This window comes from Carcharhinus amblyrhynchos, chromosome 11 (assembly GCF_965287045.1).
Source record: "Carcharhinus amblyrhynchos chromosome 11, sCarAmb.v2.hapA, whole genome shotgun sequence".
NCBI classification, from domain to species: domain Eukaryota; kingdom Metazoa; phylum Chordata; class Chondrichthyes; order Carcharhiniformes; family Carcharhinidae; genus Carcharhinus; species Carcharhinus amblyrhynchos.
The window spans coordinates 42042731-42070383 of record NC_137334.1 but is presented as its reverse complement, the minus strand read 5'-3'; the positions used below and the strand labels follow the sequence as shown (position 1 = coordinate 42070383).

Sequence of the window (27653 nt, the reverse complement as noted above, 5' to 3'; positions counted from 1 at the left end):
CATTTCTCAAGAGTGCTCAAGTCTGAAAAGTCTCAAATCTTCAGTTTTGCTTTGGCAAAGTTATCAAAAATGACCTGAAATCTTTAGTACCATTTCAGACGACTTTGGGAAATCACAGAATTCCTGCAGTGTAGAAGGAGCCTGTTTGGCTTATTGAGTCTGCACCAACTCTTCAATAGGGTACCTAGCCCAGGCACTATTCCTGTAACCCCACATATTTACTCCACTACTCGCCCTAACCTATACATCTTGGGGCACCAAAGGGCAATTTAGTATGACCAGTCCACCCAACCTACACATTCCTGGACTGTGGGAGGAAACCCATACAGACACGGAGATAATGTGCAAACTCCACACTGTCACACAAGGTCAGAATGGAACCCGGGTCCCTGGCGCCGTGAGGCAACAGTGCTCACTGCTATGCCACTATGTCGCCCGTTAATATGAATTTTGGCAACACTGTCAGCATTTATGTGCAAGCCTCCGCATTGTTCCATTGCTTGTCCAACACTCAGTCTTGGATTAGCCACAATTTCCTTCAATTAAAGGTTAAGTAAACATCTGCTTTTCAATTCAAAACCTCTTCTAGAAAAGAACATTGTGAATTCAATGTCCTTCATTGTCTTAGGCCCTTACAACAAGCTCTGTTTCCTTGGTACTGATTCCATCACTTCCCTGGCCACACTTTTGGGCTGACTCAAACTGTTGCAACATGTATGTTGAGTATGAAAAGCTTGGAATGGAATTAAAAAGTAGAACCGACAAGGTGGTTATCTCTGGGCTACTGCCTGAACCGAGTGCAGACGGGCGTAAGGTTGACAGGATTAAGGAAGTGAATGGGTGGCTCAGGGATTGGTGTGGGAGGAATGGGTTTGAATTTATGGGGCATTGGCACCAGTATTGGGGTAGGTGGGACCTGTTCGGGAAGGATGGGGTTGGTCTGAACCGTGCTGGGACCAGAGTGCTGGCGAATCGAGTAAAGAGGACTGTAGACAGGGCTTTAAACTAATTAGGGGGGGGAGGGTGTGAGGGTAGGTGACCTTACGAGGTCTAAAGTTAAGGAGAGTGTACATGTAAGGGAAGAGGCCGAGGATGTCCCAATAATAGAGGGAATAGGGGGCGTGAGTATAGTTGGTGGCATTGCGGCAAATAGGGTCCAGGTGAAGGCTGGGATGAAAGCACTTTATCTGAATGCAAGAAGCATTCGGAATAAAGTGGATGAGCTGATGGTGCAGATCGACACAAATGGATACGATCTGGTAGCCATTACAGAGACGTGGCTGCAGGGTGACAGGGACTGGGAGCTGAATGTACAGGGCTATCAAGTGTTTAGGAAGGATAGGCAGGAGGGAAAAGGGGGGGGGGCGTAGCTCTACTGATTAAGGATAGCATCACAGTGGTAGCAAGGGATGATATTGGAGCCAAGGAGCAGAGGGTGGAATCGTTGTGGGTGGAGATTAGGAACAGCAAAGGGAGGAAGACGCTGGTGGGTGTCGTCTATAGGCCCCCGAATAATGACCTGGAGATGGGGCGGGCTGTTAACGCACAAATAAGTGCGGCGTGCTGGAATGGGACGGCCGTAGTTATGGGGGATTTCAATCTGCATATTGATTGGTCGACCCATGTTGGACGTGGGGGGCTCGAGGAAGATTTCTTGGAATGCTGCTGGGATAGTTTCCTCGAACAGTGTGTGTTGGAGCCGACGAGGGAGCGAGCTATCTTGGATCTGGTGCTATGTAATGAAGCGGGTAGAATTAGGGACCTTGTGGTGAAGGATCCTCTTGGGGAGAGTGATCATTGTATGGTGGAGTTTCTGGTGCAGATGGAGGAGGAGAAAGTGGGTTCCCGGACACGCGTCCTTTGTTTGAATAGAGGGAAATACGGTAGGATGAGAGAAGAATTGGCGAATGTGGACTGGGAGAGCGCGTTGGAGGGAGGGTCTGTTGAGGAGCAGTGGAGGATCTTTAAGGAGATCTTTCTTGGTGCTCAACGGAAATTTATTCCGATGGTCAAAAAGGATAGTAGGAGGAGAGGTAATAAGCCGTGGATAACAAAGGAGGTGAAGGAAAGTGTTAAACTAAAAGCGGAGGAATTTAGAGTAGTGGGCGAGAAGAGGATTGGGAGAGGTTTAAATGTCAACAAAGATTGACAAAGAAGTTGATAAGGAAGGGTAGGAGAAACTATGAAGCTGGGCCAGCGCTTAATATAAAAAAGGATAGCAAGAGTTTTTATAAATATATAAAAAGGAAGAGGCTGGCTAGGGTGAATGTTGGTCCTTTAGAGGATGAGAAAGGGGACCTAGTGGTAGGGGATGGGGATATGGCTAAGGTATTGAATAACTTTTTTGTTTCTGTCTTCACGGAGGAGGACGTGAATAATTTGCCGGGTGTTAGCGATAGAAAGGTGGTAGGACTGGAGGGTCTTAATGACATTACTGTTACTAGAAAGGTGGTGCTCGACAGACTGGAGGGGCTGATTGTGGACAAGTCCCCAGGACCGGATGGAATGCATCCGAGGGTTCTGAAAGAAATGGCGGAGGTGATAGTGGATGCCTTGGTGGTTATTTTCCAAACATCGCTGGATTCCGGGGAAGTGCCGGATGATTGGAAAACGGCTAATGTTACGCCGTTGTTTAAGAAGGGTGCCAGGCAAAAGGCGGGGAATTATAGGCCGGTTAGTTTAACGTCTGTGGTAGGTAAAATGTTAGAATCTGTCATTAAGGAGGAAATTGCAAGGCATCTTGAAGGGAATTGCTTGATAGAGCAGACGCAGCACGGTTTCATTAAAGGGAAGTCGTGTCTGACAAATTTACTGGAGTTCTAAGGATGTGTCTAGGGCGGTGGATAGAGGAGAGCCGGTGGATGTGGTCTTTCTAGATTTTCAGAAGGCGTTTGACAAAGTGCCTCACAAGAGGTTATTGCAGAAGGTCGACGGACATGGAGTTGGGGGTAGGGTGTTAGCGTGGATAGAGGATTGGTTGTCAAATAGGAGGCAGAGAGTGGGGGTCAACGGGTGCTATTCGGATTGGCGGATGGTGACTAGTGGAGTGCCCCAGGGGTCGGTGCTGGGGCCTCAGCTTTTTACCATTTATATAGATGATCTGGAGGAGGGAACCGAGTGTAGAGTGTCGAAATTTGCTGATGACACCAAGATTGGGGGAACGGCAAATTGTGCGGAGGGTGTGGAGAGTCTGCAGAAGGATCTAGATAGGCTGGGCGAATGGGCCAGGAAATGGCAAATGGAATTTAATGTTGGCAAGTGTGAGGTGGTCCACTTTGGTAGGAAAAATGGTAGGAAGGACTATTACTTACGAGGCGAAAAACTGCAGCAGGCGACGGTGCAGAGGGACCTCGGGGTCCTTGTGCATGAGTCGCAAAAACCCAGCTTGCAGGTGCAGCAGGTGGTCAGGAAGGCGAATGGGATGCTGGCCTTCATAGCGAGGGGGATTGGATATAAAAGTAGGGAGGTCTTGCTGCAGCTGTATAGGGCATTGGTGAGGCCGCAACTGGAGTACTGTGTGCATTTTTGGGCGCCGCACCTGCGCAAAGATATTTTGGCCTTGGAGGGAGTGCAGAGGAGGTTTACTAGGCTGATACCGGAGTTGAGGGGGTTGAGCTATGAGGAGAGGCTGAATAAACTGGGCTTGTACTCGTTAGAGTTTAGAAGAATGAGAGGAGATCTCATTGAGACGTATAAGATGATGAATGGGATGGATAGGATAGAGGTGGAAAGACTCTTCCCGCTCAAAAAAGACAATAGGACTAGGGGGCACAGCCTCAAGATAAAAGGGGGGCGGTTTAGAACGGAGTTGAGGAGGAACTTCTTCACTCAAAGGGTGGTGAATCTCTGGAATTCTCTGCCCGTTGAAGTGGTGGAGGCTGCCTCGCTAAATATTTTTAAGACGCGGGTTGATGGGTTTTTGATAGGAGAGGGGATTAAGGGTTATGGGGAGAGAGCGGGAAAGTGGAACTGAGCAGCGACAGATCAGCCATGATCTTATTGAATGGTGGGGCAGGCTTGAAGGGCTGGATGGCCTACTCCTGCTCCTATTTCTTATGTTCTTATGTTTTTCATGTAGGATTTCCAATTGAGAAATGAAATTCTGTTAATTGTTTAAAAAAAAGTAACCAGAACAAATATGCAAAACTAAAATGCAAATTTAATTTTTTTCCATCTCAAAAACTAAAATTTGAAAGAATATAGACACAAAAATCCAGAAACGAGGCTCTGATGCTAAATAACTTGAGCTCCCTTTCATGTTTTTGCTTGCTTTACTTAATATAGCATTGTACATGATCATTAAAAATTCATTGTGAAAAATAAAAAATATCTGGTTATGTATTTAAACTACTCCCTTTAAATATATTTAATTCCAGTGCGGCACTTCTAAATCTCTCAACCAATGCCACTTGAGTAAGAGAGACATCAGAGCCCAACAGCATGTTCAGACATACTAAGTGTTATACTTTTGTCAGGCAAACAGACAGAAGATGCTTAATCCATTGTTACTAATCCCTGATGTTTACAGCGTGAGCAAGATCAAGGGGGATCAAGGACTGGAAGCTAATTAGGTACATTATTCCAAGCAATTTACTGTTCTTAAGAAAGCAGTGTTTATTAGTAAAGTTTGCAAAAGCAAAGATTAAAATCTATTCTTCCTTCAGCTTCTTCATTTCTAGGTCTTGTATGCAGTCAGTGACCTGTTAACAAACCAGGCAACATCAGCATAACTTGTTTTTTTTTTAAAGTAACATTGTATATTCAATATTGTACTAGAGTTTAATATGTTACACTGAAAATTTGATGTTATACTGGAGATTTATTACTGAGTTAAAATTCTTAATAATATCTAAGCTACAGTTATGACACAGAACTGGTATTACTTACCAATTAGCAACCTTTAGTCAAAAGTTACCCAATACATTTTAATGCTTATTTTCCATGAGGTGTTAAATATGGGTGTGGGAAAAGGAGTTTGCTAAAGCTTTTCACGGTAGGTGCAAATATTCTTCAGTGATAGTGAGAGTTGTTCCAATCTTGTACTGCTCGTTTTTATTTTATTTTTCCCTGGACGTGGTCCGCTCCTTTTCACTTTGGAACTTATTCCAGTTAAACTTGGACTCAGCCAAGTTAGCTTCTTCGCTCTAGAACGGACGTCTGAACTTTCATAGTGTCCTCAGAGCTGTGGCTGCACAGATGAGGACAAGCTGGAAACGTCCAAAATTTCAGGGTAACAAATATTTGTAAATCGGTGCCTTATGACTACAGTAAGGACAATGGTGCTTTACTCAGAATTGCTTATTATTCACTAGTGTGATTTCAGTAATCCATTATTTATTAGCATGTATGCTGTCCAGCTGTGAGGCAGATGTTATAAGCAATCCTTCATGTTGAAGTATAGCAGTGAAATTCAAAAACGCTTCAGAACATTGTCATCCGTGATCTTCCACAGGTGTTACATGTGTGCATGCTTTAAATATTGCTATTCAATGTGAGAAAGATGGGTTGGACTGCTTCTGAACAGTCATTCTAAATAAATTGAGCCTTTCTAAGGACTGTGCAGATATAAATTTAGCACCTATTCATTGAAGCATTAAAAACTAGCTGTGGACCTAGTAGAAATAATTTGTGATAGTTGCTGTGTTCTGACTTTCTCAATGCCATGCAAACGTACTTTGCTTTAGCTGTAACCTTGCAAAGAAAGGCTGCTAGTCCTGCATAACTACTATGGTAACAAGCCAAGAAAGGAACATACTGAATTTTAATGGTAACCATTTTCTCCAGAGCAGTTAAATTCTTGAGGAAAATGCATCTCTTGCATATATGAAGTTCTAATTAGTTTCTAAGTTGTGTGATTTTTGCCGCTTCCTTCAGTGCAACAAATGCCGACTGATTGCTACAAAGTTGAAAAGTGATATGCAAAGTCAAATTAAAATCTCAGACTTGGCTAATTTTAAATTGGTAATCAAAACTACCTTTTTAAAAAGGTAAAATAAAATATTATTATACTGTTACTTTTAGCTTTGTAGCTTTCTTCGCATCAATCAAAAGTTAAATCTAGCTTTCCCATTTTGTAAATTGTACAATCTTATCAATCAGAATGAGAATTTTACTTTTTTAAACCTATAATTATTTGTTATACAATGTGAGGGTCAAAAGGAAAGGTTAAACTAAATGCATTGATCTGAGTTGTTGCCTCTGTGCGCACCAACGGTCTATCTTCGGACGTCTCCTATTTCTCAGCAATAGGCTGTCTCATAACGCTATAATCTGAAAGCAAATATAAGTTTTCATTTGTATGCTAATGACACCCAGCACTTGGAAGATGGTGGCTAGTGGTAAACGTTGCCCAGGTTCTGGGGACATGGGTTCAGTGGTTCATGGCAGCTGGTGGAATTTAAATTCTGGAATGGAAAGTTAGTCTGTGTTGGGAACCATTAAACTACCTTTGTCATTTAAACAATGGTTGTCAGTGTTCAGTAGGGAAGGAAATATGCCATTGCTGCAAGTGTGGAGTCACGTGCAGGCCAGACAATAACGTGGTTGACTCTTAACTCAAGGCTATTTAGGGATGGGCAGCAAATGTTGGCCTTGCCAGTAACACCCACATCCCATGAAAGCATTATTTAAAAAAAAAACCTCTGTCCACTCTTTCATTGTTGCTAATTTATTAGATTGCTAATCTGATATCCAGTAGGGGATGATCAGAAATTTCCTGTAATTAAAATGAGGAAAATGAACCCAATGGAAAGAACTTTGCAGATGAATGAGTAGCGATTGGTTGTGTGAAGCAACTTGAACCACTTTGACTGTGCACATCACCAACATAGACAAGGCAGTGTTACACAAGGTTAAATTGTTAGCTTAAATTGGATACTTTGTTTTAATCTCAGTTTCAAACTCCTCTCCCTTGCAACAGCCTGAGATTAAACCAGTTTGTTCACCATCTTGGTGTCACATTTGACCCAGAAATGAGTCTCCAGCCACGTATTTAAGTCATCACCATGATTGCCTATTTCTACCTCCATAATGATGCCTGAAATTGCCCCTGCTCCACCTCATTTGCTGTTGAAACTCCCATTCGTGTCTTTACTCTGGACTTGACTATTCCAACACGTTCCTGGCTAGTTTTTCATATTCTACCAGATGTAAGCTTAATGTCACAACTCTGCTGTCCATTTCTTGCAACAAGTTCCATTTATCTATCATTTCTGTGCTCGCTGACCTACATTGACCTCAGTTAAGCAATCTTTGTTTTTGAATCTGTCTATGGTCTTGCTGCTTGCTATTTCTTAATCTTCTCTAGCTCCACATTCCTCCAAGTTATCAGTCATCCAATTCTGGCTCTTGAATATACCTGATTATAATTACTTAACCATTGGCCTTGCATTCGGTTACCTGAAGCACTAAAGTTTTGGAATTTGCTTCCTACGCATATTGAGCTCTAAACTTTGCTCGTCTCCTTTAAAACCTACCTCTTTGACCAGACCTTTGGTTATTTGACCTAATATCTCCTTTGGTGTTTGTTTTATAATGCTCCTGTGAAATGTTGAATCCTTTAAAGGTTCTTTATAACTATCGGTTGTTGAATCAACCAATTTTAAACTTCTGTTCAAGTTCTTTTGCTGTTCTCAGTACACCATGCGTTAGATACGTGATCTGCAGGGACATTAATATAGTTTTTAAATACCAAGCTAATTAGCTTCATGAAATCTTGAATGTTTAATCCTTTGCTTATTGAAGTAATTCCTTTATTTTAAGGCAGGAGATCCTGAAGTGGAATGGATGGGGATACAATGACTCCAAGTTTACATTCAATAAGAAAGGGCAAGGTGAATTTACAGGCAAAAGGTAAGGATTTTCTTTTGCAATTGACCATACTTAGCAATTCACATGTCAAATTGCACATCTATTTTCCTATGCCAACTATCGAACTAAGATGAGAATGTATTTAATAAGGGTCTTTATCGATCGGAAACCAATTTTCTAGTGAATGGTAAGACAAGATTATGAAGATAAAGCATCGCAGATACACTGATTCTCATGCAATTTATGCACTTGCCAACTCATGAAATTGTTAGCCTGCAGATGAATAAACTCATCTGCAGTACTTGGAGTGTTAAGTTCCTGTGTCTGAATCCCAGCATTGTATACTCTTTCAGTCATATCTACAGATATTCGCAAAACAATACTGCTGATTTTTCTATTACAAATAATACCTTAGTTATATGTTGTGCTTGAATAACATCCTCACATTTTACAGTGATTAATGGATGGGATATTCTCAAAAAATCATGATAATATTTAATCACTTTGTTTTGATTCGATGCGTTAAAATCTTTACAAAGCTCTACATTGTCCCTCACTATACCAGTTCATTCATGTATTTCATAAACATGTCGTCTGATTAGAAGCAGTGTAATCTCCCCAGTCTATGCTGCTGGGATATGGTGTATTGAAGTAGCAGCTTTCCAACCAAGAGAACAAACATTTGAATTTTCAGGAAGAAATTGCTACAATGATACCTCAAGGCTGGCTTGATTTGAAATCATTCCTAGGTAATAGAGCATTCGTTAAACTGACAACAAGAGTGGCAAATTTCCTTCTCTAATAAAGTTTCCACACATGCACCAAAGATAACTGACTGAAGCTTATTAGAACTAGATGTCGGACTTCAAACCTTATTCCCAGTATGGTTTTTTTAGCTTTGCCTCATCAGGAAGCATATGAAATTGACTTGGAAAGAGGTGGGCTATGCTTTTGACTCTCTTCCTCCTTCCCACAAATGGCATGGATGATGTCTGGAACTTGCATAAGTAATTAGGGTACAGACTTGTATCACAGCATTCATTAGTGTGTGGCATTGTAGTTAAAGTGCCACCCAGTTCATGGCTTTGATCTTTAAATTGTGCTGCAAAGACCTGGCCCTAAATCTTTGAAATAATGTTTAACATACTATAATGGAAGAAAAATATATTAAAATTATCTTTACAGCTTGTAAATAGCCCCCTGTTTCCCTGTCATCTGTAAGAATTGTTTCAAGTTGAAGTTCTGCAGAATGTTATTTTGTTTTCAAGCAGTGTGAAAAATGATTTCCGACAGAAAATTGAATGTTTGACAACAGTTTTCTTCAACAGAGACCAGACACTGATGTTGTTGTCTAATGCCTTTAGCATATGACCTGAAGACATTGATTTTTGCAGTGCAAAAGTGATTTTTAAAAAAAGTCATGATCACTGTAGCCTTTGAGCTGTGGTACTGCCTGCTGCAGTGCTGTTTGGCTAGTGATTAATTAGTGTTTAGAAACATGCTATGCAAAATACACAAGTCGAAGTAAAAATGCACGAGGGAAGGCATTTTTTCCAAACTTTAATCTAGATTGTTTTCATAAGAGTGGAGCAGAATTATTTACTGTCATTTCCGTTGTAGAATTTAAGCCTGTGTGACTTGAAATTGCAAAATTACAAACTGGTTGTAAATGTCTACAAGAGAAATAAGAAATTTTATTTGTTGTAATCTCTTTGCAAACCGAGTTTGCCAGAGTCAAGTACACTCATCTGTTTATCAGATATGTATAATGAAGTTTGACAGCACTCCAATGGTTATTTTTTCATTGGAATGTATTTTCTAAACTCAAGTAGAAAGTAGACCATTGCAAGTTTTACTATATTTTTCCAAATAAAGGAAAATTCTGATCTGGTAGAGTCAGAACCTGTTTTAACATGATGTGATGGTCATGTTTTGGATGAACAGTTTAAATCTTAAGTGGAAGAAGCTGCGATGTCTTCCCAAAGTGCTTAAGGAAGAATGTTCTGTAGGTGTTCTGGATCGTGAGACTGGGAGAGCCATTTCATTGTGGTTCAGGCTTGTATCTGGATTTGTTGCTGCCAGAATAATCATATGTGCACAAGGAGCTGAACTTATGGTTCCAACATCACTCAAAGCCAACAAATTGCATGCCTCCTTAACTTGCTGGTTGTCTTGAAATGAGATGGAAGCACTGATTCTGTGCCTTCATGTCTTATTGGTGTCCAAAGACAAGCCTGGGACTTGCTCTTGATGGCAGTTACTTGGGCAATGTTTTGGAGGGTAATAATGAGCAGCTATAGAACCATGCATCTGCTGATAGCATTCATCCCTTACTGAAGAGGGGTTTAAAATTTGCAAGAGAAGAAGTGTAACCTTAATGGCAAATTGTAGTAGTGTTTCTTCGCTAAACTTGACAAATTGAGGTTCTATAAGGTTTCCACCCAAATGCCACAATCTGTTGCAAGTTTGGTTTATCTTCTCTGGTTTTTAGATGGACTGCATGAAAGATCATTGCTGATAAAATGCAGGTGAATCACATTGTTCATTTGGAGCATTTGTTGTGGGAGTTCCTTTGAATGAGGTCTTTGGTCCAATCGTTTATATTATCAAAATCACCTTTCTTGCTAGGCTGCTAAATTGACCTGCTAAAATTGCGACATCTAAAATACTAGTGAGCTCTCCAGTCAGCATGCAATCCCTAATTGCTCGTTTCTTTCTGTGGTCCTAACAAAACCTTGTTCCTTGCTCTTCCATCACTCCTTGCCTCTGGGGAGTGGGTGGATGAGACCAATCTAAATATCCAGTGTCTTGAAGATGGGTCAGCATTGCATCATGGAACATGTGGAGCTCATGGAAGATGTTCTGCTCGCACAACATTTCTAGCTATCTTTAGCCATCTAAGCTCGTAATGCCACTGGGCCAAAATAGGTCAGGATAAGAGATTGAGGCTGATGTGAAATATTTCCATGCTATTATCTAATTCATGTGAATGTCATGTTCATTATTGTATCACCTGTCATCTATCGCCAGTCTGTCACAAGTTGTGATGGGCAAGCGATGTAGCAGCAGATGTGATCATGGGGCACCGTAGCCACGAACCTGCACACAGGTGGTTCAGGATGGAGGGTTATGTTTTGACTGGAAGGAAGCAGAAATGGAACCTGGCAGCTCCCTTAGAGACTGAGAAGCTCGTCTCAGTACCACACTGCTCACTTTTCCTCTGAAGGAGAAAAGGTGATCTCAACGTCGTCCACTTCACCTTTGTGGACAGTGGGCTGGCAAGAATCCTACCAATGCTGCTATCTCAAAAAAGAAACAAACGGTGACATCAGTCACCATTTGGCAGAAGGAACATTTGTACTCTTGTTGACAATGTCACAGCTGACAGACATGACAAAAGATCTGCTCTTATTGTTAAAGAGCTGGTTAAGTTACGACATCCAGATTGCTGCTTTTGTGAGACTCACCTATCTGAGGAGGATCAATCCAAAGTAATCAATGGAGGTAATACATTCTTTGGAGTTGCTGTAGAAAAGAGCGATGGAAAGCTGGCATAGCCTCTTCATGTGGGCAGAGTGACTACGTGAATTGAATCATTATTACCGTTCCCCTTTGCTGACCATTACATGGTAGTTTTAATTCATAATTTAATTTGTTTCCCTGTCTTTCCTTTGTCAAGATGGGCCGTGGTGTGTTTCCCGAACCCCTGTCTACAAGGTGTTCAAATAACCCTATAGAAAATTGTTTAAAGTGAAACAAAACTAGGATTTATTAACACATTTAAAATCCAAGGAATGGATTGCAGCACAACATTCACACTCACAAAGCATTCAAGGCAGAAATGCAGGGAAATTACAAAATGTGAGTTATTTAAATTAAAAAAAATTGGCATTAATTAATGTGAATGGAGTCCAGTAAGTCACTGTCTTTGTATGGAGATATTCCTGGTCTTTGTCTGACGAACTCGATTGAAGGGGTGAAGATGCAGCAGTGTATTCTGGGAATTGGTTTACTCTGTAGGCAAACTATAGGATTCTTGCTGGCAATAAAAGCAAATTACTGCAAATGCTGGAACTTGAAACAAACGAAAAATGCTAGAAAATTTCAGTAATTCTGATGTGGAGAAAGAGCTAATGTGGGTTCAAACTTCCATCCCTCTTTCCACAGATGCTGTCAGATGTAATGAAATTTCCCAACATTTTCTGTTTTTGATTCTTTGAAATCTGATTTTAAGAGATATATGGAGGTTTGAGGCAGGTTGCTAGCCTGGAGTCTGGCTATCTGAGTTAAATTGCAATTGAAGTGACAATTTCAAAAAACTGTATAATTAAAACAATTCAGACAGTTCAAGTCTCAGTCATGTGGCAGGATGGTTCTGGTCAAGCCATTCAGCTAATAATTTGCTTTAAGGTACTTAGTCAAAACACGTTATATTTTGAGCAGATAACTGGAACCATTAGCACAACATTGATGAGGAATCCCAATATCTCTGCCTTTGTCTAGAGCAGACTGGTGCCAACGCCTTGTCTACTAGTCTTTTGTGTTGACTTGGCTGGAATGTTGCTACAATATAAATCACATTTCTAGGAGGTTGAGTCTGCCTATGTCAATTGGAAGGCTTAGAATCTTCCAGAACTACTGGCTTGGGACCAGCTGCAACCAATTTATTAGCCCAGCAATTGTCCATTCAAACAAAAGAAGAGAAACTAATTTTATAGATTTTTTTCTTCATGCATTCTCAGCATGACATGCCTTCATTGCTGGAGGAAAAAATGAATTATTTTTCACTTTTTTTTCCCCCCAAGGAGAAGAGAGAGACTAAGGAGGTGTGAACGTTCATTCTGCCATTCACTCCTGGGGGTTGGGGGGAAGCTCTCTTGTGTGCGCGTGTGCTCTCCCTCACTCATGCTTTCATTTTGTTGATGGGGATACTCCCACATTCCTGTCTTGGACTGCTAATGGTGTACTCTCCAGTGAATTCCTTCAAATTTTCTGAATAGGGTGGCCATATCCTTCCATCTCTCTTGGGTTGGGGTTGTTGATTTGGGCAACTGGAGGTTCAATATGGAAAGCATCCCTGCTGTGCTCATCATCACCAAGCTTCTCCCCCCGCCATCACCAGCTATTCAGATGTGTCCAATCCTTGATTGGTTTATGGCTTCAATTTTGTTCTAACTGAACTTGGGTTCCCCTTGTGCCAGTGTTACTGTTTTTCCATGACCTGTTACCCTGGGGAGGGTTTGGTCCCCAAGCTGTCTAGCACATGCTGCACTGTCCTGCAGCCCATCTAAGTGAGCTCCCTCTTTCACTATCTGCATATCAGCTTAGGATCTTGCCTGTTATCCCAGTAAGACTACAAAGGTAAAGTGGACCAGCCGGACCTCCTGCTCATCCCACAGGAGTGCAGACTTTTTCTTTTTCAATTATCCTGCCTGACTTTTCTTCCATCTGAGTCCTTGGAAATAGGCATTGGCCTAGCTTCAGCCACTGTGCCCTGTGGCTCTTCAACTGTGTGAGGCAGTAATGTCACCAGCTCTGGGGAATTTTGGAATTCCTTGTGTTTACCTCCAAATTTGCAAACGTAAGTTTCAGTAACCAGATCTCCTACTCATCCAGCACGGGTGTGGGCTTTTTTTAAATTTGCCAGGAGCTTTGTGTCCCTATTGATCCCTGGCACAAGGATTTTGCTAGCCTCTCTGGCTGCATCTCCTCCAACCTATGCTACTCCCATGTAGCCTTTTTGCTTCCCCCAGCTCCTCAACTGAGTATTGCCCACTTGTTTTGGATGCCTAATCCTATAATGCCTTCCTTTAAGAAGCTTTAAAATGTAACTGCTCACCTGATATTCCTGGCAACCCCTGTTAGGTTTGGAGACCAGCATGAATAGTTTTGCAGCTTCTGCCCAGTAAAACAACCTGGGCTCCCCATTAACTTTTAACAACCAAGCCACCCAAACTGCTGCTTAAATTCAAAAACTAGTCCTGTGACTACTTTCGTACCACTATTTCATACTAAACTAAGAAGACAATCCCTCAAGACATGACAATCTGACAAACTTCATATTGTAAAGCCTCTCCCAAAACACAAAATGTCATCACTAAAATAATGAAATTTTAAAAAGCTATACAATATAACCAATTAAAAATGTGTAGAATGTAGTTGTAACTAACCTATTGCATACAGTGGGCGGGACTTTATGGCCTCGCTTGTCCCGAAACCCTATAATCCCACCCAAGGTCAACGGACCTTTCCATGGTCCACCCGCCGCTCACTCTGATTCCTATGGCGGGCAGGACGGTAAAATTCCGGCCGGTATATTTATGTCTCCTCCCTTTGTCCCATTTGATCAGTACAGTATTTATATCAATGCTATTAAATGGATTAACCCATCATGGTCACCTGCATGTAACAGGGATTTAAAATTCACCTTTATGAATCATAGAATTCGACAGTGCAGAAGGAGCCACCCGGCCCATCGAGTCTATACCGACTACAGTCCCACCCATTAGCATTTGTGCTAGCTAGTCCCCCTGATGTTAAAGGGCAGTTTAGTATGGCCAATCCACCTATCCTGCACGTCTTTGGACTGTGGGAGGAAACCGGAGCACTCGGAGGAAACCCAGGCAGATACGGGGAGAATGTGCAAACTCCACACAGTGTGTTCCAAGCTGGGAATCGAACCTGGGTCCCTGGCACTGGGAGTCAGCAGTGCTAGCTACTGAGCCACCGTGCCGCCCCATGTCCCAATCTTTAAAGCTCTTTAATAAATGAGAATTTGCTTTACTCTTGGTGGCTTCCATTTCTGTTCTGCATCGCATTCTTTTGCATGGTTTGTGCATTTTCTTGGTATCCTTGGTTAAAGGTGGCACAAATGATTCATTGTGGGTACCTTTGTATAGCACTACATTGTCGTAACATTGCTGACAATCCTGTGATTTTGGCGTTCCATTAGGTATAAACTGTAAAGGCAAAATTCTGTCACAACTCCATTTCTTTAGTGGCTAATTAATGCCTTTTGTTATTTTTAGAATTAGATATTACAATGTTATTATTAACAATGTAATATCTAATTTGCAGACTGTTGATTTTAAGTCAAACCACATTGTTCAGGTTTTTGATTTGATTTATTATTATCACATGTATTATTTAGTGAAAAGTATTGTCACATGTATTATATAGTGTAAAGTATTATTTCTTGCATGCTGTACAGACAAAGCATACTGTACATAGGGAGGGAAAGGAGAGTGCAGAATTTGGTGTTACAGTCATAGCTAGGGGGTAGAGAAACTTAAAGTGAGGTAGGTCCATTTAAAAGCCTGATCGTAGCAGGAAAGAAGCTGTATTTGAGTCAGTTGGTATGTGTCCTCAGACTTTTGTATCTTTTTCCTGACAAGAAGATGGAAGAGAGCATGTCTGGGGTGTGTAGGTCCTTAATTCTGCTGGCTGCTTTTCTGAGGCAGCAGGGAGTGTAGACAGTGGCAATGGGAATGGCCATGAACGAAGCCCAGTCCGTCATTCAAACCAATGAGGCTGGTTTGAGTGATGGACTGGGCTTCGTTCATGGCCCTTTGTAATTTCTTGTGATCTTGGATAGAGCAGGAGCCATACTAAGCTGTGATACAACCAAAAAGAATGCTTTCTATGTTGCATCTGTAAAAGTTAGTGAGAGTCTTAGGGGACGCACCAAACTTCCTTAGACTTTCCTTAGTCTTAGTGGTGGGCTTTCTGAACTGTAGCTTAGCATGGGGGGACCAGGACAGTTTGTTGGTGATCTGGACACCTAAAAACATTTGAAGCTGTCGACCATTTCTACTTCATCCTGATTGATATAGACAGGGGCATGTCCTCCACTACACCTCTGAAATTGACTATCTTAGGATTTTAACTTTGGAGTTTAACTTTGGATATTAATTTTTATTATCCAAATGAGGAGAAAGAATCTCAGCAAGTCAGATAACTGTATCGCTCGCTTCTGTTTTAAATGCAGGATTATGGTTCTCACTGACTGTTCCAGGAATTTGCCTTGTGGTCACTGCGATGATCAGTTAGGAAATCCTAATTTTCTAGCTAGTTCATGAATTGTTTTAAATTTTTCCCCTGCTCAACACAAATTTTACTCAACTCTTCCCTCACAGCAACTGCTTTGTCATTCTGAAGATTTAATTTACGTTCCAGAACTTGAATTCTTTTCTGTAGTTCCACAGGATCAGCATTAATTGCAATCAAGTCATTTGTTTCAAAGCACTATCTTCCTTTGTTTCTCCATCAACCTGGATTGCCATTTCTGTATTCTGCTTTGTGCACCTGTAGCTTAGGTTCTTTCAGCAAGCTTAATTCAGACTGTTCAATGTGCTTCCAGTTATTTTTAAGTTATTGTTGTCAATCTGAGGTTTTGGTGTCTTTTTGATCTTGGAAGTCTTGAGTTTTTGACTGTTTGGACACCACCTGAGTCAGCCATTGTTCTTTACAATAGATTCAGAGACAGGTATGTGTTTTTCAAGTCCATTGACCTTGCTGATTAAATCTTCTCTAACGACTTCAGTGGATTTTGTGGAAATGACTGGAAGGACTCCATGGTCCCCAGCTAGATTGTTCTAAGATCAGGCCAAAATCATTTAATAGGCAATTTTGACACCACTCTCTCAATGACGGAACCACAGACTAACGCACGGTTTAAAGTCAGACTTCGTAATGGAACAGGTGAAATATTTCCATTAGTGCCTTGTATCATCGCTCTTCAGCAAACCCTTTGGAGAGAAAGTCACATCTTCAGTGACTCTGCACTACAATAAGCAGATATCATGGTATTTAAGATTTCATTTTCTCTAACTTCTATAAATCTGCATGTGTGAGACAGATTGTAATAATTCATTCTGTGAAGTTCCCTCACTGTGTTCAGTGTTATAGTTGTTGCTGTTCAAGTAAACCCTGCACATTAATATTTATAAATCTTTGGAATAAATTGAAATTATCCTCTGCTATTCCAAGTGATTGTCTTCAAACTGTTTCTTCATAACAATTTTCCTTTTAAGTTATAACAAGGAATACAGCAGCTAAGCTCAATTTAGATCAGAATGAATAACTGATCAAGTCCTTTAACAGTTTAAAAAGAAGTTGAGGCAGGAAGTATTTATTGTTTCCCAATAGAATAATTATCTGCATTTTCCTAACATTTATGCTTTGAATCCTTTAAACATGAATATGGCAAGAGTTCCTGTGAAGTATATTTATTTTTCTTGGAATTGATTTACAATTTGCGTTAATGATTTTAGAATATTTTTTGAAACTGGGGAGAGTTAGCTTCATCATTTAATATTAAATATCCAGAGATGTGCGGGTTAGGTTGATTGGTCATGCTAAATTGACCCTAGTGTCAGGGCAATTAACAGGATTAATATGTGGGGTTATAGGAATAGGGCCTGGGTGCAATTGGTGCAGATTCGATGAGCTGAATGTCCACCTTCTGCACTGTAAGGATTCTATGATTTTGATTTGGTATCTGTTAATTGACTTTTAAAGCGTATCAAATCGTTCCTAAATCCAGAAGTATATTTCGTAGGTTTTAGAATAATTTTTTCCCTAGAACAAGTAGGTATTAAAATATCGAACATTTGAAGTTCTGCAGCGCTATATCAAGCTTCCAAATTCACTTAAAAAGTATAACTTCATAAAAATAGGAAAGTATTTTAAACTTGTCAAAAACACCATTTTCTCCTTGTGTACATGGGATCATTCAAATACATTGTTACATTAATTGTTTACTCAAATTTCTTTACAATGCATGGGATCAGGATTCTTTTGTTGGACGTGAGGGTTTATGTTTTTAAAAAAAAGGCACCTCAGTTCATGGTAACTGATAAGTGAAAGTTTCTTGCTCAGATATCGACTTAGTGGCATGATACTGCCAGCTTTGAAGGAGTGGATGGAAAAATCCTTTGGAGCAAGTTTGGAGCACAGAACGACCCCAAGGGTAAGAAAGTTATGCACGACAGTTCTTTGACATTCCTTTGATATCTTGCTCATATAAAATAAGCAATAGATTTTGTATAGTTTTTTGAACCTGAAAAAGCAAAAGAAATGCCCAGCTTGGGTTTTCAAAATTATTTTTCCAAGTACGAATTCTGGTGCTTAAATATTGGTCTGATTTATGAATCTTTTTAGGTATTTATGTGAGAGATTTTGAAAAATTAGAAAATGTTTGGCCTAGCATTTTTAAAAAAATGCATTCGTGCTTTATGATGTGCTTAGTTTTTGGCAAGAATGCTAATTTAGTGAATGTTCTTTTGCAGTTGAACAATAATAACAGTGGCACAGTCTTTAGCACTGCTGCCTCACAGCACCAGGGTTCAATTCCTGGCTTGGGTCACTGTGCGTGGAGTCTGCACATTCTCCCCATGTCTGCATGGGTTTCCTCCCACACTCCGAAAGACATGCTGGTTAGGTGCATTCTAAATTCTCCCTCAGTGTACCTGAATAAGCGCTGGAGTGTGGAGACTAGGGAATTTTCACAATAACTTCATTGCAGTGTTGATGTAAGCCTACTTGTGACACTAATAAACTTAAAACTTTAGAAAATTTTAAATAATTTATGGAAGCTAATGACACTTTTCACTTTGAAGACTACACCAAATTTGGAAGATCTTCCATTGTCCATTCTAAATGAAGAATGCCTGAAGGAACTAAAGGACTTGGGTATCCCATTTTCACAAGATCCAGAAGATAGATTAATACGGTCCCATGGTAAGAAATCTGAATGTTTTTTAATATCGACATAAAATATTCAAACCATTTTGTGACCAACTATTGCACTTTCTTTTAAATGCAGGCCATTGCTTACATGAGATTTTTGCTCTCCGTGAAGGCAAAGTTGAACGAGTTCCAGATGTTGTAATTTGGCCAAGTAAGTGTAGTAGTTTGAAAGTGACGGCAAAAAAACACAAACTGGCATATGCTTAGGTAAATATATGAAATGAACCTAGAATTTGCTAAACATGAAAAATGTTTCTAAAGGACAACTCTGCTTAGATTATATGTGCATTTTTTCACTTGCAATATTCTATGGTGTCTGAATAACTAATTGCAGCCACGAGTGTTGCATCTTTTAGCCCTGTACCGTATATGCTTTTATAATCAAAGTTCCTTTGTATTCCAGGCTGTCATTCTGATGTGGTCAAGATAGTACATCTGGCTTCTAAGCACAATATTTGCATCATTCCATTTGGTGGTAAGTATTTTTAATTGCATACTTAATTACAAAACTAAATTATGGTTTTGCTCGACTTGACTTATCTTGAATTAACTGAACTTCAAATAGAATCAATCTTGAAAAGGGTTCATTTACTGAAGAGAAATTGGTTTCACAGAATTTTTTTTCAAGGAAGTAATGAATTAAGCTTTGACATGGTGGCACAGTGGTTAGCACTGCTGTTTCACAGCTCCAGGGACCTGGGTTTGATTCCCAGCTTGGGTCACTGTCTGTGTGGAGTCTGCACATTCTCCCTGTGTCTGTGTGGTTTTCTCTGGGTGCTCCAGTTTCCTTCCACAGTCCAAAGATGTGCAGGTTAGTTTCATTGCTAAATTGTCTCCTAGTCTCACGGGAATTAGTGAGGTAAATATGAGAGGTTATGGGATAGGGCCAGGGTGGGTTTGTTGGTGGTGCAGACTTGATGAGCTGAATGGCCCCCTTCTGCACTAAGAGTTCTGTAATGATTCTATGAAGCTTTGAATATACAGTTTTATAGCCTGAGATATTTTGAACTAGAATGTGTTTCCAGATATCTAACTTGGATTTTGTTTTTGCAGTATCAAATGTCAGTCCAGATACTGTGTCTCAAGTCCAACTATCGGAAAACCGGATTGTTTTTTAAGTTGCCATCACCTACCTGACTTTGCCTTCTCACCGACATCTTTCATTTAACTTGGCACATCACAACATTCAGGGCTATGGGTCAAGTGCTGGCAGATGGGATTAGGTGGGAGTTCAGATGTTTCTAATGTGTCCATGTGGACTTGATGGGGCCAAAGGCATCTTCTGCGCTGTATGATTCAATGTGGGCTGGGAAATTTCTTGGAGCTGCTCCCGCTTCACCACCAACACGTCACTGAAATACAACAGGAACTCCATTTACATGAATAAACAGAGCTTCTGCCACAATTCTGGCAAAATAACACTGATCTGAAGCAGCTTCAAAGATTTTGGTAGCTCTTCATTCAACATTGTCTTTCTTTCTTTCAAAATTGCCCTTTGCAATCCTTGATTAAAAATCATGCTTTGAACACTCTACGTAGCCAGATTACCCAACCAGAAAACTAACAAGATCTGAAATCTGGGTCCTGAAGTTGCTGATTTTGAGACACTGTACCTGTAAGAGGCAGAAAACTGACGCTGTTTTACAACATCTTTCGTGAAGCTTGAAACATGAAATTTATTCTGATTTCTCTCAGCCTGTTTTTGCGTACACTTACCATTCACATTAGAGCTTGTTTAAAAGGCCGCTGAAAATTTAGTTGTGTTACAGGCACTGTGTCAACATCAACCGTTGTAATTGTGTACAAAAATACAACTGTGGTTAACAGCCGAGTTAAGTTTCCTGTTATCTTGCAGGTTGGAATCGATACTTCAGTTGCACTCTTCTTGATTGGTCATGTACTTCCATCTTGCATTTTAGGAATCTACTGTAAAGTTGTTTTGAATTTGTCAGTATGTTTAAAATGGTTTTAATGTTGGCCATTTGTTGTCACTGTTCACGGTGCAACATACCACTGCAAAACATACATTCAATCATACTTTTTAAAAGACTGCTTATCACCACCTGGGTTCTAAATAAAGCCAATAATTGTTTAATCTTTGTTTACTATTCCCTTGTCAAACAAGTTAGTATTTTTAAAATCCCTTTATTTGGAAGGTTTTAACTTTTCCTAATTTTGAAAAATGTATTGTAGTTAAGCTGTGCCATTTGACTTGAAGCAAATTACAGAAAGAGTATCGTATTTATGTAAAGAAAGTAAATGGCAATGGCTGTTTAACTTGAGCTGCGCAAACATCAGTATGTAATGTTGGCAGCATCGCAATGTTTTTCATAAGTTTCAACTAATTGCGATGTTTGTTTTGTGCCATATGACCTGCTGTAGTTAATGTATTCTCTTGTATGCAAGTGGCTGGCAGCTTTATGCTGTTAATGCTGGATCCATGCATGTCTGTGTTATGTGGTCACAATGTGAATCACACAATTTATGGGGAACTGAAGTAAAAAGATAAAGTACAAGTTGTTTTGCGAGAAGAAAACAGATGGGGACTGACTAGGAGAGAAATGGAGGAGTAAACTGGAAAGAGAAGGATCAAAAGAACAAACATTTAGGCAGATGTTAGCGTGCATCAAAGTAGGAAAGTGAAGCTATATGCCAATGTTCATCGAGTCATGTCAGCAGTGACTCCTTGAATCCGTATGTTTACCTTGTAATATTGGTGTGTTAAAGAATCTGACCCTGACTGTTCTTAAGAGTTATAGATTCAGACTTTATATTGTATCATTGCTGTTGGGTTTCTGAAGTGAGGGATTCATGTAGTTGGCTGCAAGCCAAATGCAAAACAGCCAATACTCGTTAAAACCAGCAGCCACTTAGAGAGGCTACTAAAACAGGTCTTCCTGGCAGTCATTCTTGGTGAGTCCCCTGTGGCTTTCCAGTTTGTGTTAAATGTTTTTATCTGCTGTATATTGGCACTTAGGTTATTGGTAAGCATTTAATTATAAAACTTCTCTGTGTGAGCTTGGTGCTTCAGGAAGCCAACAGTGTTAATGCATGTCCTCCCCAACACTAAATAATTTGTTAAATTCATGGCTTCACAATTCAGAAGGAAAAACTTGATACTCTTTTCAAGCATGCCAGACCCATAGTTTGTACATGTTAGGCTCTGCAATGAAGTATCATATTTCCTCTCCCCACGGCTAAAAGAATTGCAGGTTTGGATCATTCATATTGGCCACAAGTAACGATTCACCAAGTTTTTATTTTAGTTTTTGTGCCCAGGTTGTAAGTTATTCTGGAAAGATCACATTTATTGGTCATTGCAGATTATCCTCCGAATGTAGTGGTACATTCTTTTAATGCCAGATTCCTTGTTCCTCATCTGGTGGTGTTAGGCAAGGAATGGCAGGATTTTGACCCAGTAGAGACTAATGATGGAATGTGGCCAAATTAGAATATTTAAGAATATAGAGCAGATGATCTTGTGGCTTCCCTGGCCTCCTTGCCCTTGGTTGAGATCAAGAGAATGGGCATTTTTGTTGAAGTGCATCTTGGAGACCATGCTTGTCCAATCGTTACAAGTAGAGGCCCACATTTCAATTTTTCTCACCCTTAATGAACAAATTTCAGAGAGATGGTGTTTAACAATATTAAAGATGGATTTTTTTTTAAAAAAAGAGCTGTGTATGAACAGAACTTGCTCAGCAAAAAAAGTCACAATCATACATTTATTTTAACAAAAGAATAATAAAGAGGGTAAAAGAGTGAGTGTGTGTATGTTCAGATAACTCCCAGTCTCAGGGTTCTCGCTCGTCGTCATCCAGTGCCTGATAATTGGGGCTAAGAACGAATAAGAATCCCGAGACACAGTGAGCGAGACAAGAGCTGTCCATGGATGTGTCCAGTCCCTTCTGGCCTGGAGCGGCGCTTTCGGGGCAGAGCTTTCATGCTTGATCCTCCTGGCCCAGAGCAAGTCTCTGTCTGTTACCCCTTCTTCCCTTGGCCCGGATCACGTCTCTCCCTCCTTCCCTAACCAGGCAGTCTCCAACAGGCATGTTTGAGCCTATCAACAGCAAATGTTGAAGCGGAGCAACCTCTGAGGAGTAGTTTCTTTAAGAACCTTCCACTGCACTTACTGACGTTTTGAAAACTATCTCTGGGGACCGGGTTGGGGGACTTCATGGACCGCATCCAACCTGTAGGCTGGAGTTTAGACAAGCTTACAGTAGACTCTATGTACTTCAATCGCTGTGCACCTCTGCTGAATGAGCTGGATGTGGTGTTCAATCAAGCAGATTGCTCTATTTTGAATGCTGTCAATCTGCTAGAATATTGCATCTGCACCCATCTTAGTCGATGGCATTCCATGTTGCTTTAACCCCTGTAAATAGTAGAAAGGCATTCAAAGATTAGGAAGTAAGCCACTTGTTGCAATATATCTTGTCTGTTAGCTGCTCTGTAGTATGGTTATGGGAACTCTGATGCTGGTGCCATTGCAGATCAGAAAATGTGGTTGCTTTTTGTTGCAGACTACTGTTCCCTGGCACTTGGATGTCTGTTAATATTTGCTGCCCGTCAGCCCAACATGAATGTGGTCCCATGTCCTATTGTGTCATTGTCTGACGGTATCTTGCTGTGAAGTAGAATAAGCAGTGATCTGTCCCATGCTTGACCTTGTATCAGAGCAAAGGTCATTGAAGCAGCTGGTGATGGTTAGGAATGTGATGTTACCCTGAGGAATTCCAACAAAGATGTTTGAAGTTGTGGTGATTAATTGCTGACAACCACAATGATCATCTTGCATGTTTCCAATCACAGTAGGGTTTCTTGAACCACACTTGGTTGAGTTGCTGCCTTAATGTCAAGGGCAGTTACTCTTGACTGTCTTGGTATTTATCTGGTATCTATTTCTGGATGAAGTATAGAACAAGGTCTAACCAAGTAGTTCAGTGGAATCTAAACTGTGTTTGGAAGTAAGGCTATTGAAGTTACAAGGTGGCATTGTTGGTCATTTTTCCATGGTGTAATACCTTGAAAAAATGCCCAGCATTTATATAATACCTTTCGCAGCTTCAGGATCGTCCCAAATCGGTTTAGTTCAGTTGGCTGGACAGTTGGTTTATAATGCAGAGTAATGCCAACCGTAAGGATTCCATTCCCTTACTGGCTGAGGTTATTCATAAAGGACAGCCTTCTTAACCTTGTCTGTCATTTGAGATGTGATGGTCCTCAGGTTAAATCACTATCAGTAAAGTCCCCCTCAAAGGGGAAAGCAGCGTATGGTCATCTGGGAATATGGTGACTTCTCCTTTAATGCAAGAAATATTACAATGTGATTGGGTGGTGGTTGGCAGGATTGTTATATTATGGCTAGTTTTTTTTGTGAATAGGTTCCACTGGTCAGCAATGCCATTGTTACGTAGTTGCCGGAATCATAAGTACACTATAAACTTTGGCAAGCAAACTTTAATATGGAAGTCGTCATTACAGTCAGAATATTACCACAACCTATCACTTTTGTTGAGCCCAGCTGAGTGTACTCAACTTCTTAGTATTACATAGAGTGAATTGTATCAGCTGGATGCTACTAACATCCACGGTGAGGAGGCTTAGGAAGATGCTGAGTATAATCATTCATTTTTTTTGTTCATGGTGCTTGCAAAACCATGTCCTGTTTCTTACATTCATGCAAAACCTTAAAATGGTTGAAGGTGAGGCTTTCATTGATTTTTTTTTTTTCTTTTGTTAGTTGGCTGATAGGGCACTGCCATTTTCATCTAGAGTTAGTAAGGCACTGTGTTGATCCATTTGGTTTTGCAATCATTTGACTCTATGCGTCTCCTTTTAGTGTTTGTGCAGCTAACCCCATGTTGTAGCACCTTATTTTGAGGTATGTCTGCTTTTACTCGATGTGCCTTTGTAAACTTGCTCATAGAACCAAAGTTGATATCTTGGTTTGATTGATCTGGAGGAAGGAGGGATGTCAAGCCCTGAAGTGACAGATTGTGATGTTGCACAATTCTGTTGATATCCCCTATTTGGATGTTCTAGGGCCTGTAACTTGGTGTGCTAGTGCTAAACTACTGGAGGGAGCATGATCTCACTGCAAAAAATATACTTTTTTCTTAAGGACTATTTGGTGGTCTGTTCTATGATTGGATTTGAGGAGGTGAAGCAGATTATTCCATTTTGTTTATTGTTTTCACCTGAGGCTATTCAATGCCATAGTAGTTTACAACATGACACATTCAGTCAGTGGTGGTGGAACCAATCCACTTTTGATAGTGAGTTCTCAGTGTATTTTGTACCTTGTTTCCCTCAGTGCTGCCAACTGGTGTTTAACAAGGAGGAATACTGATGTCAGTTATGGGAGGTAAGTCGTAATCAACAAAATTCTTTGGTATTATTTGATTTGAAACCATGGGGATCCAGAGCCCATGTTAAGGATTCTCCACATCCGCATTCACATCTACCCAACTGTGCCTTCATCTCTGGTTTGTCTTGGTGATAGAACAGTACAGAACCCAGGGATGTTATAGATGAATCTGTGATGTTGGCTGAAATTCAATTAAATGGTTCGCTCGATCAGCCCTCCCACTGAACTCAATATCCACCAGCAGACTAGTTGCCAAGATTTGCTATTCACAGGATGCCCTGCAACAATTCATCACATTTAATTTCTCCTGAAATGCTGAGCAAGACAAAAGCAACAAAGATATTGGGAATGCCATCACTTGAATTTTCTTCCAAATCTTGTCATGTTATCGTGGATGTATTCTGCATTCCTTTAACATCATCAGGTCCAGATTCCCAATATTATGGAAGCTCAATTAACGCACAAGCTCCCAATAGTTCAGCAAAGGCCATTACCAAACCTGAGCTAGTAGGAGTGAGCAGTAAGTGTAGCTTTGCTAGTGTACATCTGTAATTGAGAGCGAAAAGTGTTTGATCACAAACTTCAGTGAAAGAAGTAAATGGGAATTCTAGATATGTGGAATGGCACTTTATATTTATTGGCAATAAAGTTTCACTTCATGGATTATTAATTGTAATTTTAGTTGTTTTCCATTACAGAAAAGTAGCAAAAAATCTGACTTTATAGAATTTGTTGGGAGGTTTTTTGAGTGTTAATAGTCATGCTTATCCAAAGTGTGAAGCTAAGTTTTAGTTTATGAATTCCATAAGAGAGTGTCATGAAAACATAAATCTGGATGATACTTGTTCATGTACATTGACCCAATTCAAATTTCACATTGACTCACAGCATAAAAGTTGTAATCCCAACATAAATTAGAATATATTGTATTTCAGTTGAATGAGATCTGGTTTTCTTTTAAGCTATACCTAGGTTAATAAAGACCATAAAATCACTTTTAATCTAATTGTAATTTTTTTTGGTAAATAAAGTAAATTCTAAATTAGTGAACTTGCATTTTAAGTTAAAAGCTTGGCTCTCTATTGTTATAGCTGGTTTCTAAACCTTTGCTTGTGACTTGGGTAACACAGCAGAAAATAGCAAATGTAGACTCTGGAGAGATTTATGGTATCACTGGGTTTCTGGGCTCCAACAACAGGGTATAGAAACAGGAGCTCTGAGTCTGAAGTGAAACTTAAGCATGCACCAGTGAACTACAAAATTTTGTTCATTGAAAGGTAGCTTGTTTAGAAGTCAGCAAATAAAAAAAATCAGTGTCTGCTTGAATGCAATTAGTTATTTTAGGAAATGCTAATAAAAGTCAGGAGATTTCAGAACAAATGTGGGTTTATAACATCTGTTTTTATTAGCGATAGTGTTCATTCTATTCATTTGGATCAGTAACTTGCTGTTGTTGGTTGCAGTGCTTTCAGTGATTTTATTTCAGGCATTTGGGAGTAATGAGTATAACAGCACACCGGTAAAACTGCTACTGGGTTAGATTGAACGTTGGTATCAGTTCAGCTTTTAATAATGAAACCTACAAAAGGTGAGGTTTATGCAAACTTGTAAAGAATGCAGCTTTTGAACAAATTTGAGAAGTGGCATGTTAAGATTTGGTAGGTTCTATGTAAACACTAAGACGTGGAAATAATTGAGTATCAACTGGTGCATAATGTTTGATTTGGCTAGGATATATTTCTTCAAATAATGCCACAAAGCTTTGTATATTCACTTGAGAGGGCAGACAGATCTTGGTTTAACATCTCATTTGAAAAGCATTGCCTCTAACACTGCATTCCTTTCACACACCACTGTAGTGACTGTCTAAATTATGTACTTCAGTCACTGGAGTGGGACTTTGAACCAGGATCTGCTGACTCTGAAACAAGGGAATTACCTCTGAGCCGAGGCTAACGCCTAATATAAAGCAAGAAAGTTATGTGTTTAGTCACTGCTTTGTGCAAAAGTGGCTAATTTTACTAAGTTAGTGTTAAGCAGGGTAAAATCAGCCAATGTTTGCAGTTTTGATTACTGTCAATATGCTAGTGTGGAGACCAGATGGGGACAGAATTGAGTTTGACTATATTGTACCTAAGCTAACAAGAATGATCACATTGGGTATACTAGAAGCTAACCCCTAATCAAAGCTCCTTGGTATTGTGCAATGATGAAGAATTAACTTATTTAGGAGGGGAGAAGAAGAAATTAATGGAAAAAGAATTGTTTCATTGGGTAACATTGATTGTCAAACAAAGGGCATCTAATTCTTGAAGCAAGTTAAAAAGCCTGCTCTCAAATTTATTCAGAATCTAGATTAATCTGATTTGTGTCTCTGCTGAAGTAGCCAGTCAGCTGCTTGTAGGCAATCAATTTTTCATTAGCTGTTTGAAGTTTTGGTTAGCATATTTTCTGGACTCTTCTGTTCTCATTATGTAGTTATGGTTGGCTTGGTCACATTCCGTACCCATGAAACATCGTGTGGAGGGGTAAAATTTAATTTTTGTTATCAAAAATGTTTGTTTTGACTGAGTAAAATAATTCCTGTGTTAATTTGTTGTGTTTTGTCGCCACATTTCATAATTTATTTGATATGAAGACTAGCATTCTGTAGCAGTTCTATTGGTGATGTAGACACGAAATGTGATTGTTACATATACCCCTTTTCACTAGTTTTGGCTTT

General features: G+C 40.0%; 1 protein-coding gene across 2 annotated transcripts in view; it reads left to right on the top strand.

Annotated features, from left to right (window-relative positions):
• The window catches only part of agps (alkylglycerone phosphate synthase), a 136848-nt gene that overhangs the window by 28726 nt on the left and 80469 nt on the right, over positions 1-27653 (top strand). Inside the window, exons 1-6 of one of the 2 annotated variants that reach the window (XM_080198913.1) lie at positions 7546-7564; positions 7762-7851; positions 17689-17779; positions 18429-18549; positions 18635-18709; positions 18962-19033. In XM_080198913.1, coding sequence (XP_080055039.1) covers positions 17705-17779; positions 18429-18549; positions 18635-18709; positions 18962-19033 — 343 coding nt within the window. In that variant the 5' untranslated portion in view covers positions 7546-7564; positions 7762-7851; positions 17689-17704. Of the gene's footprint in view, positions 1-7545; positions 7565-7761; positions 7852-17688; positions 17780-18428; positions 18550-18634; positions 18710-18961; positions 19034-27653 lie in introns of those variants that run through there. The other variant, XM_080198912.1, reaches the window with a different exon arrangement.